Source organism: Hyla sarda, chromosome 1 (genome assembly GCF_029499605.1).
Source record: "Hyla sarda isolate aHylSar1 chromosome 1, aHylSar1.hap1, whole genome shotgun sequence".
NCBI classification, from domain to species: Eukaryota; Metazoa; Chordata; class Amphibia; order Anura; family Hylidae; genus Hyla; species Hyla sarda.
The window spans coordinates 245225764-245239561 of record NC_079189.1 but is presented as its reverse complement, the minus strand read 5'-3'; the positions used below and the strand labels follow the sequence as shown (position 1 = coordinate 245239561).

General features: G+C 40.6%; 1 protein-coding gene across 2 annotated transcripts in view; it reads right to left on the bottom strand.

Annotated features, from left to right (window-relative positions):
• The window catches only part of SPPL2B (signal peptide peptidase like 2B), a 95453-nt gene that overhangs the window by 15816 nt on the left and 65839 nt on the right, over positions 1 to 13798 (bottom strand). For both annotated transcript variants that reach the window (XM_056569886.1, XM_056569883.1), the window contains exons 12-13: positions 11417 to 11516; positions 10372 to 10449 (exon numbers count right to left, since the gene is read on the bottom strand). In XM_056569886.1, coding sequence (XP_056425861.1) covers positions 10372 to 10449; positions 11417 to 11516 — 178 coding nt within the window. The remainder of the gene's footprint in view (positions 1 to 10371; positions 10450 to 11416; positions 11517 to 13798) is intronic.

Here is a 13798-nt window from a genome sequence, read left to right as displayed (position 1 = left end):
TTTGAGGACTAAATTAGGGATTGCATAGGGGTGGACATTGGGAATCACTGGCGTAGAATACCCCTAAGAGGGTGCCTCCAGCTGTTGCTAAACTCCCAGCATGCCTGGACAGTCAGTGGCTGTCCAGAAATGCTGGGAGTTGTTGTTTTGCAACAGCTGGAGGCTCTGTTTTGGAAACACTGCCGTACAATACGTTTATAATTTTTAATGGGGGGGGACGACGACAGTGTAAGGGGGTGTATATGTAGGGTTTTACCCTTTATTATGTGTTAGTGTAGTGTAGTGTTTTTAGGGTACATTCGCACTAAGCAGAAAAAACTTACTGTAAGCCTGCCCGTGTGAATGTACCCTGTACGTTCACATGGGGGGGCAAACCTCCAGCTGTTTCAAAACTACAACTCCCAGCATGAACTGACAGACCATGCAGGCTGGGAGTTGTACTTTGCAACAGCTGGAGGCACACTGGTTGGAAAACCTTCAGTTAGGTTCTGTTATCTAACTCAATATTTTCCAACCAGTGTGCCTCCAGCTGTTGCAAAACTACAACTCCCAGCATGAACTGACAGACCATGCAGGCTGGGAGTTGTACTTTGCAACAGCTGGAGGCACACTGGTTGGAAAACCTTCAGTTAGGTTCTGTTATCTAACTCAATATTTTCCAACCAGTGTGCCTCCACCTGTTGCAAAACTACAACTCCCAGCATGTACTGATCACCGAAGGGCATGCTGGGAGATGTAGTTATGCAACAGCTGGAGGGATCGTAACTACAACTCCCAGCATGTTGGGATTTGCAGTTTTGCAACATCTGGAGAGCTACAGTACAGTATAGAGACCACTGCAAACTGTGGCTCTCCAGATGCTGCAAAACTACAAATCCCAGCTTGCCCAGACAGCAAACAGTTGTGTGGGCATGCTAGGAGTTGTAGTTTTGCAAGATCTGGAGGGCTATAGTTCAGAGACTACCATATAGTGGTCTCAAACTGTAGCCCTCCAGCTGTTGCAAAACTACAACTCCCAGCATGCCCAAACAGCTGTCTGGGCATGCTGGGAGTTGTAGTTTTGCAACATCTGGAGTGCTACAGTATAGACACCACTATATAGTGGTCTCGGACTACAGCCCTCCAGATGTTGCTAGGCAACTTACCGGCTTCCGTCGGATCCAGGGAGCCTGCTGCACGACATCGCCGCCCGCAGATCTCCGACGCCAATCGTGGCCCGAAGCCTCCGCAGATCGGTAAGTGGATCTTCGGCGCCGGTCCTCTGTCGTTTCCCCGTTCTGCCCCGCCTTTTGTGGGTGGGCAGAACGGGGAAAACAAAAGTTAACCCCCCCGCCCCCGATCTGCTATTGGTGGTCGCGTCTAGACCACCAATAGCAGGGATAGGAGGGGTGGCACCCGTCTTAGTCACCCGCGATCCCCCTTATATTCCGGGTCACCATAGACCTGTAATGACCCGGAATCACGCAAATAGCAAGTGTGAATTCACTTGCGATTTGCACCGATCACCGACATGGGGGGGTCTGATGACCCCCCTGGGCATTTGCGCGGGGTGCCTGCTGATAGATACGGTCCTTAAGACCCAGGGCGCAGGGACGTACTCATACGTGCCTGGTCCTTAAGAGGTTAAATAATCAGAGAGTTACATTGTCTAAGATCTATGTACTGTCCATTTAGATTTGCACATTATTATCTCTCAATTAGTAGAAATAGAGAGAGGTGTCTTTTTGAATTCTTATGATTGACAGTTGTGAATAAGGTAGATGGCCCAGATTTATCAAACTGTGTGAGAAAAAATGAAGTTATTTCCACACATCAACCAACCACAGCTCAGCTAATGAGCTCTGGTAAAGTGAAAGCTGAGCTGTGATTGGTTGCTGTGGGAAAATCCCTCCACTTTTTCTCTCACACAGTTTGATACATCTGGGCCCATGTGTTTACCGCTATTTGGGACCTCGGTGTTCATATTGGGCTGTTCACCATACCTGACTACTATAATGGCTAGGATAATTGTATTACAGGCGCCTGGATAACTTTTAGTCAGTTACTTGTCATTATGAGATTGATGTGGAGTTTTCTCTTTTTCTGTAAATCATCCAGGCCTCTACTCTTGAGGATTTATTCTGATTTTCAATAGAGAAAAAGAAAATGATACAGACCTCTAGATATATTATATATATCAAATTGAACTAGCTTGATGTAAAAATCAAGAATTATATTTATTCTAACATGTAAATACATAAATGTATGTCCAAGCAGGGCCCTTGCTGTGGACTATACCGTAGATAAAAATGCACATATATAATAAATTAGTACAATAGAATAAAATAAGATGAATTAATATGTAGTGGAATACAGCCACCCACAGTCTTGTGATAATGTATCACTGTATAAGTAAATAATATTGTTGCTGTGTCCAGTAAGTTGTTGTATCCAATATTGTCCACTGTAAGAAAACTGTAGATAGTTGGTAGTAATAAAGTTTGGTGCTCTGCACCACTCACCGAACCGCTGGACAGATGGGAACCTCCGGGAGATGGTATTACAGTGGTAGGCGAGCTTTGCTCCTGCAGACTGGAGGCTGTGCAACTGGCCTGAAGATGTCCTCCTGTGTCCAGCGCTAAAATGCGCGTGTCTGTACAGTGGTCCTCAAACTGGGGGGTTCAAGCAGTTGCAAGTCGGACACAGTTATTATTTGGGGTGGTCTGTATTTTTGGGGTGTATACATCTGGGCTAAATGCGTTTCGGGGTGACCCCTTCAGTAGCGATATCATTGATACCCCATCTAGGTTTTGGTCTTATATAGTCTAGTAAACTGTGGTCTGGATTTTTCTAAAAAACATTAATTGTAAAAAATGCGGAATGGATTACGTATATACAAAATATACATACACACAAATAAATACAACTGGTCATATAGGTCGGTATTTATAAATATGGATAAATGGACAAGAGTGGTATATATAATAGATTAGCATATATAAATATATGGATTTATAGATATATGATATAAAGAGGAGACAAATCGAGAGCATAGTAGCGAACAAAAATTATTGATAAGTATGAAAAATATGGAAAATTCTGGAGGGGAGTCCAAAATAACGGGAAAGTCCAAAATAACGGGAAAGTCCAAAAATGCAGTAATAATACAGTAAAAAGTTATAATGAAAATACCAATACATAGTACAGAAGATTAATGCCTGCGAGCCCACAGACATTAATCTTCTGAACTATGTATTGGTATTTTATTGGTATTTTTATTATAACTTTTTACTGTATTACGGTACTGCATTTTTTATTATCTTCGGACTTCCCCGTTATTTTGGACTCCCATCCAGAATTTTCCATATTTTTCATATAATTTTAGTTCGCTACTATGCTCTCGATTTTAGTCTCCTCTTTATATCATATCTATAAATCCATATATTTATATAATTTATATATGCAAATTTATTATATATACCACTCTTGTCCATTTATCCATATTTATAAATACTGACATATATGACTAGTTGTATTTGTGTGTATGTATATTTTGTATATACGTAATCCAGTCCGTTTTTTTTTTACAATTAATGTTATTTAGAAAAATCCAGTCCACAGTTTACTAAAAAATACAAATATATGGACTTTATAAGATCAAAACCTAGATGGGGTACCTATTATAACGCTACGGAAGAAGGGGTCACCCCTAAACGCGTTTAGCCCAGATGTATACACCCAAAAAATACAGACCACCCCAAATAAGTACTGTGTCCGACTTGCAACTGGTGGAACCCCCCAGTTTGAAGACCACTGTACAGACACGTGCCTTTTAGCGCTGGAATACAGGAGGACGCTGCCTGCATCCACCCACCGCTGGTTTGCTGTCACTGCTGGTTTACTGCAACCCTTCTTTCCCCGCAAACATCTGTCGGCCGGCCGCAAGTTTGTGCCACCCCAGACACACAGTGAGACCACCACGCGGATTTTTTTTAATTTTTCCATAAGAACATTACAAAAATTTCCTTGTTACAATATAAACATACAATTTTAACCCTTCCCCTCCCCCTCCTAACTCCCTTCCCATCCCTACCCCGTCAGCCTGGCACACTAAACACTTCATCCATTCCTTTCCAATCCTCATCTATTTTCTTACTCTTTTTTTAATTTTTATAATACATTTTTTCATACATTCTTACTTTCTTAGACAGCTCAAGCCATTCTTGTTTATTTGGAGCCTTGGGGGCTATCCACTTTCTAAGGATTATAATTTTCGCTAATCCGAACAATTGTAATATTTTTTTGTATTTAAATCCATCCAAATTCAAACCTAGCATCACTGTTCTAAGATCATACCCTATCTTTACTTGGAATCTATCATTAACAGTATCCACCACTTCTCGCCAAAATTCATGAACTTTACAGCAGTTCCATGCCATATGGAGCCAATTAGCGTTGTCACTATTACATTTGGGGCATTTTGAATCTTCCCTAAATCTTATCTTGTGCATAAGTCTTGGAGTATATGCTGTACGATATAACATCATAAAAGGTGATATTCTGTGATTCCCACTAATTGAAGCTAACTTTAAATTATTAAAAATAATTCCCCATTCTTCTTCGTTAATATCACCTGTGTCTTTTTCCCATTTTTTTCTACAGTGTGCCATCTCATGTTTACTATTAACCAAGTGATTATAAATTTTACTCAATAATTTTTTTCATTACCACTTGAGATTCAGTAATTCAATCAGTGCGTGAACCTGTGTTATAAATCTCCCCTTGTCTCCCTCTTTCCCAAATGGTTCTCTAACTTGGATGTACCTAGAAACATTATTAGAGTCTAACTTAAATTTCTCCATTATCTCGACCCAATCTATTAATTTGCCCAGTGCAAATATGTGATTTACTTCAAATATCCCTTTAATTTCCCAATCTGTGAAACTAGACATTTTTTTTAATTCTGGAAAGTATTCATTATGCCACAAGGGAGTGCACCAGATACTTCCGTTTATCCCAATTATCTTCTTTGTTTTCTCCCATACCTTGCTTATTTTAACAGAAAGAGCATTAGTTCTTTCCTCCAGCCCTTTTAATCTGCCACTTTCTAATAACTCCCATATTGATTAACTTTTAATCCCCAGTTTCAAAAATAACTTCTTTATTACCTCCTGTTCCTGTATCAAAAACAGTGCTTATGATGCTAAAAAATAGTTTTAAAAAATCCGGAATCTTAAGTCCACCCCCTTCCAAAGGAGGTGTCAAGAAGTTTAATTTAATTCCGACCCCAAATAAATTCATTTAGCTTTTTCCCTAGTAGTCAAAAAAAACTCTCTTTAATCCATATAGGAGAGGTTCTAAAAAAAATGAAGGGTCATGGGTAACAGTACCATCTTAATTAAAGTTATCCTATCTGCCATATTTAATCGCAATTTTATTCATATATTAATTTTTGTTTTTATTTTTTCCAACAAAGGTAATAGATTAAGTTTATAGAACTCCTCTACATTTTTTGAGATTTTTATACCCAAGTATTCCAAATTATCTGTTGTTTTTAATATTTTTATATTTCCTATAGGCAAAACTGATTTCCTCATCCAACGGGAGCAACCCTGATTTTTGCCAGTTTATTTTAAACCCGGATTTTGCCCCAAATTCCTCAACCTTTTGAACTACGTCCGGGACTTTTTGAGTTGGATCTCTAACATAATCACATCGTCTGCATACAGCAGGATCTTCTCTTTATCCCCCTGAGAACCAAACCCATTAAAAGCCTCTGTTTCCCGATTATTAATAGCTAATGGTTCCATAAACAGTGCGAAAAGCAATGGCGAAAGGGGGCAGCCCTGCCTTGTTCCTCTTTCCATGTGAATCCTTTCAGAGAGTACACCGTTGATATTTATTCTTGCACTAGGTAATGAATAAATTATCCTAATTACTTTTGGGAACACTTCCCCCATATCAAAATAGTCTAGTACCTTTAAAAGAAAACCCCACTCCACCCTGTCAAACGTTGACAGGATGGAGCGGGGTTCCCCCCCCCCCCCCCCCATAGACTGAATAATCAAAAAAACTATGTACATTTATTGCCATATTCCTTCCTGCTACAAATCCTCTCTGTTCTTCACCTATAATTTTAAATAAGATTTTATTAAGTCTGTTAGCCTATAACTTCGTAAATAATTTGTAATCTGTATTTAGTAATGAAATCGGGAGAAAATGTTCTATTTGGTCACTATTCCCCACTTTCTTTGGAATGAAAATAATTATTGCTTCCAGCATTGTGGGAGTTAAACTGCCTATTCTCAAGGATTCATAGTAAACTTCCATTAAGCAGGGTAGTAAAACCTTACCAAACTTCCTATATATTTCAAAGCATAAACCGTCCGATCCGGGTGCAGAATTCCCAGAAAAAGATCTTAGGGCTTCTTGTATTTCTTCTAGTGAGATACCTTTATCCAGCCTACTTCTGTCCTCTTTCCCCATCCTAGGGCCAGTTTCATTTGCTAGATACCTCGCCATTTCTTCTTCTTTCCCTTTTAATTCTGACTTATATAATGCTTGATAGTACTCTACTGCAACAGAAAATATTATCATCCCCTCTTACCAACTTGCCTTCATTATTTTTGATAACGTTAATCTCTTGTTTCTTTCTGATTTTTTTATTATATTTGCTAACCATTTACCGTATATACTCGAGTATAAGCCGACCCGAGTATAAGCCGAGGCCCCCTAATTTCAACCCAAAATCCCAGGAAAAGTTATTGACTCGAGTATAAGCCTAGGGTGGGAAATACATCACCCCCCCCTGTCATCATCCAGACCCCTGTCATTAACATCCTCATCATTATCGCCCTGTCATCATCCAGACCCTCATCATCATCACCCGTCATCATCCCCCCTTCATCATCACCTGTCATCATCCCCTTGTCATCATCCCACACCCCCCCTTCATCATCCCCTTGTCATCATCCCCACCCCCTTCATCATCCCCTTGTCATCATCCCACACCCCCCCCCTTCATCATCCCCTTGTCATCATCCCACACCCCCCCTTCATCATCATCATCCCCACCCCCCTTCATCATCCCCTTATCATCCCACCCCCCCCCCCTTATCATCCTCTTGTCATCATCCGCCCTCAGTGGTCTTCAACCTGCGGACCTCCAGAGGTTTCAAAACTACAACTCCCAGCAAGCCCGGGCAGCCATCGGCTGTCCGGGCTTGCTGGGAGTTGTAGTTTTGAAACCTCTGGAGGTCCGCAGGTTGAAGACCACTGCGGGTGGGGAGTTCACTCGAGTATAAGCCGAGGGGGGTGTTTTCAGCACGAAAAATCGTGCTGAAAAACTCGGCTTATACTCGAGTATATACGGTATTTGATTTACCACCTTCCATAAAATTTCTTTGCCCCCAAAAGAGTAATCTATGTTCAACCTTTTCCAAATTAAGCTCTTTATAATTTTGAGCTATTTCTAATTTATTCCATTTTTCCTCCCCTGGGGATTCAGCAAATTCACTCTCCCGCTTTTTAATTTCTTTTACCAAAGTTTCCTCTTTAAATTTAAGCTGTTTTTTTAACAAATGAGATATTTTTAAACAGAATGCCCCTCAAAAACGCTTTAAGGGCATCCCAGACCATAAATAGATTTGTAGAGTTTTTATTTACCTCCCAAAACCATCTAATTTCTTCTTCTACCCCATTCATAACTCCATCTATTTCTAACCAGTGAGGATTGATTTTAATATGCCTTTTATTTACCATTATTATTTTTTCCCCATAATCTAAAGAGCAGACCATGAATGCGTGGTCTGAAACCGATTTAGGTTCATAACTCATCTTACCCACCGCTCTTAACCCGGTTTCATTTGTCAAGATGAGATCTATCCTAGAGGCCGTTTTATATGTAGCACTATAGCAGGAGAATACCTCTTTAGAAGGCTTCAAACATCTCCAAACATCCTTCCAGACAGTTTCCTCACAGAATTTAGCTAATCTCGTCTTTCCGGTCCTTTATTCCCCCTCCAATCTTTCTCATTATCCATAACCGAATTAAAATCACCTGCAATGAATAGATCTTCATAACATTTCCCATTCACAAACTCCATTAAATTTATCAATACTTCAAATGAGAACGGGGGGGGGGGGGGGGGGGGTGTATACGAAAGCAAGGATTACCATTATATTTCCCCAATTAGCATATAAAAAATCTCCCTCTTATCTATTTTAGTAGCACTAATATTGATGTTAACTTTTTCATGGATCAAGACTAATTCCAGCCGCATAACTTGAACCAAAGGAGTGGTAAAAGGTATTTTGCCCATTTCTTTTCTACCAAATATACTGAGTCTTTAGTTAAATGGGATTCTATAATACAAATAATAACAGGTAGATAATTACTAATTCTATCAAAAATGGCTAATCTTTTTTTCCTGTCTTTCATGCCCCTAATATTCCAAACAATGAATTTCCCCCCCATACTCTCCTTTCCAATCTTACACCTGTGCCACTTCTACCCCTTTCAATATAGTGATTAAAAGATGTGAGTTTATTTCTCCATCCTCTCCCTCCTCTGTCACTTCTTCCTCCTGAAGTACAGTATATCTGGAACCATTAGAAGATTCACCATATTTTTGTAACCTCGTTTTAATTGAGTCACGGGGGGATTTCAGGAATTTGTCCAACTTTCCACTATTTGAGGATTCTCCACCATTCCCACCCCCGGATCTTCTGGGCTGAATTTTAGGTGCCATTTCGGGAGGTGCTTTTATTTTGGTTATCCCAGCACGTCCCATAAGTATCCAAACTCAAATTACTTGACCTCTTCTTTAGTTTTCCTTGGGTCATCCTGTGGGGATATTAATTTTTGCCATTAAAACTCATCAAACCACCCAGTTCTACCGAAAGTCAAGTCCTTTTAAATAATCTTAGAGACGGCTGGAGAGGCTTAGCTTATTAAGCCTATTACAGTGGATATTTTTTTTTTTGCCAGATCAAGAATAAACATATTTGATGGTGATGCCGAGCTAATCCTGCTAAATAGTAATTATGTGTAGACCATTTAGATGAGAAGCTGGAGAGGGTGAAAACCCACTGTAGTGGATATCCAAGGGCCTTATAGAGACTTCATTTTAGCTTCAGAAGATAAAACCGTCCATCCATGCTTTACTCATTTTAATCCTGAGTATTTTAATCACTACTTATGCCAATAGCACCACGAGGAGCTGGATATATAATAGTCCGGGGGTGCCTACAACTAGTTAATTTCCCTTATTTGACCACTTCTGCCCCCCCAATTCTCGGAGGGCACCCAAAAGTGGAGGATATCTGTGTATATTAGTGGTCTCATCCTACAGTTTAAGCAGCCTTTCATGCCCCAGAATTTTGAATACAGTCTGTATTAGCCTCCGTTCCGCAAGCTGGCCACCCCTTCTCTCGGCCGATTAGCGACGCCGGGCCCTCTCACAGCCCGCGCCGACACTGCCGTTGCTGCTGAGAACAAAGTCTTCCGGGTTCGGCGTGTGGCATCCCCACGTGATATCTCCTCCACCCGGGCACGCCTATGCAAACTTTGCAGCCACTCCCCCAGCCTTCTCTCCAGGCCCTCGCTCCCCAAGAATAACTCCAAGCCTCGGGTCTGGCCCACCCTGCATCTAGGTATGGTCCGGGGCTCCAGCTCCCCCCGTTCCCCCGGTCCTCACATTCCTCCGCCCGCTCAAGGCTATCTTACCCCGGTCACCATCTTCCAGCAGCTCCCGGCTAGCAGCGTGGAGGGAGGGAGAGGAGGAGACTGAGCCAGACGAGACTACATCCTCTCGTCACGTGTCATTCCCAGACCACCACGCGGATAACATCTTCGGGCCGGCTGCACAGCCGCCAGTCTGCAGGAGCGTGGCTTGCTACCACTGTGATACCATCTCCTGGAGGTTCCCATCTCTCCTGGAGGTTCCCATCTGTAAACTTTATTACTACCAACTATCTACAGTTTTCTTTGATTTTTACATACAACTAGTTCAATATATATATATATATATATATATATATATATATATATATATATATATATATATATATATATACATATATACATATCTCTAGTGGTCTGTGTCATTTTCTTTTTCTCTATTGCATTTTATTGGCACGAAGGGTATGTGCAACACAAGCACCTCGATATATATATTTCTATATTTAATATATAGTGTGAGCCCCCTAATTCTTTAATTCTTGTTTTAATTATTCTAATTTTCAGATTACATGTTCAATTCCTGGTACATCTATATTGATATAGGTTTATGAATAAAGTATTTGTAAATAAAATATAAAAATTACAAGCTTTTCTACGACATATAAATTATATTTATTATTATTTTTTTTTATACTGCTCATTTAACATACCAATAGTGCAAGCCAGAAAGTAGATCCTTGAAGACTGAATCAATATGTCAAATCTATGACAATAAGCCACCAAGAGACCTGCAGAAAGACGGTAAAATATATAAAATGCTCTAATATTCTTGTTTTTCTGCATCAACAATAATTGTTACCACAAATTGTATTTTTACCCATTAAAGTTACATACAGTTAAACCTGAGTAGTTCACTTTCTATTTTTTTCTTTATTATGTATAGAATAGACAATCATACAGTATTTCAATATATGGGTATTTAAAATTCTGCTCACCTTACTTTTACCGGTAGCCATGCCTTTCTAGTAAATCAAAATGCTACAGCACTCAGATTAGCCGTAGTAATTTAAGCATGTGATACACCACAAATGTCACATGACTTCTAAAACCACCAACATGGAGGCCAACTTGACACCATTCTGGCCTCTGTCAGGAAACTGTCGTCTATAGACATGAATGCATCACATGTATGTAGGGCAGAACAGTGGCTCAGTGGTTAGCTGGAGTCCTAGGTCCAAATCCCACCAAGGACAACATCTGTAGTGAGTTTGTATGACCCCCCCCCTTCCATGTTTGTGTAGGTTTCCCCTGGGTACTCATATTTCCTTGGGGACAAGAACCAATTTGAGTGAACAGTGTACAGTACAGTGTACTGCGGAATCTGTGTGCACTATATGAATAAAGAATTATTCATATTTATATTATTAGATTTGAATGATTAATATTTATATTTTTTACTGATGCATATGGAAAAGCACAAACAGGCGGTAAAAAGAGCATTATGCAGAATTTGAAAAATATCTTTCTTCCTGAAACAGCACCGCTCAGTCCATAATTTGTGTGTGTTATTGCAGCTCTGTTCCTTAGAAGTAAATAGAACAGTAATAACACACATAAGCTGAGGACAGGTACGGCACTGCTTTTAGAAGAAAGCAGCAATGTTTTTCTAATCCTAGGAAACCCCTTTTACATTAATTACAACATCTAAGATTGAGAAAACCTTATTGAGGATGAGTAATCAAGCTATACAGATACCTGGCACCAATATGTCTCCAAAGCCAAGAAGAGAGAATGGCCTGTCACAGAGAGCCAGTGGTGAGGCGTTTAATCTTGGCACTTTCAGGACCATTGGAAGCTGGAGTAGAAAAATAATTATATTATGCAGTAAGGAACATTTATGTAGCTGATAAGGTTGAAAAAAAAAGACCAGGTCAATCAAGTCCATTATATCCAGTGTTCTTACAGAGCATGACAAAGAAATGAAAGTTTAAACCATAGAGCCTTATCATTCAGTGTTAAAGACAACCTGTCACTAGGAACAAATACAGGCAGCAGGATGCTGGGGCAGTATGATTTACTCTGAAATGCTTCAGCATTTTAGAGAAATCAGAGTTTTAAAAAGCTGCCAGGTACTGTAGGAGTAGTCGAGGGAAGTGGCCCCCACACCTGCTTCTGACACTGCCGACCCCAAGTGACATGTCACCCCCTACACTGATAGGGAGAGGCATGTTGCTCAGGGTCAGTGGGTCCGGGAGCAGTAGCTGAGAACTTCCTCAATGACTAGTTAACTGGGTTCTGGTGGCTTTTTATTTATTTATTTTAAAGACTATAATTACTCTGGTGCAGTTTAGAATAAATGATAGTGTCCCGGCACCTGCTGCTTGTACCTGTTCCATGCTGTAACAATGACTACCCGAGCATACCTTCACATGGTGATCTTTCTATGAGGATTTTGGAAGCTTTTAAAACTATTTAAAGACTGCCTTTATTTTGAAAGTTTGAACAACTGAGTATCCTAGGACTAAGGACCTTGTAACTGATGGTCTCCGACATGAGCCCCCTAACCCCAGAGGCTGGCATCCGTCATTATTGAATGACAAAGAATCCAGTTGACACCACACGTAAGATTCTCCTTTTTCATCCATCAATTTAGAGAAGCCTTTACTAGGGATAAAATCACCATCTTATTTCCTAAGATAAGATTGATCCTAGACCTTTAGAAGCCGAGTCTGAATGGTTCTGGAGTGACTTTGACACCATGGAACTGCCAGTATACATGAAGTCATAATGTCCTCAAGGTCGACATTGCTTCTCTTAGCATGATGATTTTCCTTTTATTTTTCGGCTGTCAAAGTTGTATTAGGGCTTATTTTCTGCGTGAAAAGTTATTTTTTATCATTCATACCATTCAATGTATTACGAAACAAAAAAATTATACATAGGGCAAAATTGAAAAAAAAATATGGAATTGCACAATTTTATAGGGCAATAATTTTTTCAGAGTTCAAAATTCGGTAAATCTGACATGCTATCCTTATTCTATGGGTCAGTACGATTCCAATTATACCAAACTTTAATAATTATACAACGGCAACAAAATACATTTATCCCCCCCCCCCCCCCCCAGCGATCCTCTGAACAGGGCCCCCCGCGATCTCCAGAACGGGGCCCGTAATGCACGTAGCGTGGAGCTCACTGAGCTGGAAGGACACCCCCCCCCCCCCCCTCTATGGGAGAGGCGGGGGAGGCACGAACTTTGCATCTCCACCTCTCACATAGAGATACATAGAGGAGGCGTGTTGGCTGCGGCGTCATGCAATGGGACCCCACGCAGGAGATAGCAGGGGTCCCAGCGATCGGACCCCCCGCGATCAGACACATCCCCTATCCTGTGGATAGGGGATAAGTTTAATTTATTGCAGATTTCCTTTAAGGGAGAAAATATTGTCTGCGGGAAAGAGTCACTTGTTTTCGAGTCTAGAATCATACCCAGGAATTGTTTGTTTTCTAATGGAATCAAGTCTGGTTTTTAAAAATCATTTGGCAAAGCTGCTGGGAGAGAAGGTCTCGAAAATGTGCTATTATTAGAAGAACATCCAGGTACGGGATAATCGTAATCCCTTTTAAAGCTGAAGATTACTACTACTTCTGCCATTACTTTTGTGAGTATCTTTGGGCTGAGGATATCCCAAAAGTTGGTGCCCTGAAATAGTGGTTCTTGTTGTTGAGATGAACTGCAAATCTTAGATATTTTTGGCGGTTCACGCATATAAGCAGATAACAATAGATCTAAAAGATGCATATTTCTGACAACCAGGCATCTTCCGGGATGGCTTACTTAAGGGTTTCCATTTTGAACCGTCTGTAGACTATAAATTTGTTCAGGTTTTTTAAAGGGTAGCTCCCACCATCCTCTATTTTTTTTTTCTGTCCCTGCCTATTGCCCATCTATCCCTAACCCCCTCACTGCTTTTATTTATTTTTTTATTATCTTAAAAATGGCATTTTGTCTGCCTGGTAGTGTGCTCACAACCAGGCAGACTTCCCCAGCAGGCACCAAGTCACTGATGCCTGCTGGGGGCAGACTTCCGCCCTTAGTTCTCCTGACAGGGTGCCTCCAGCTGTTTCACCACTACA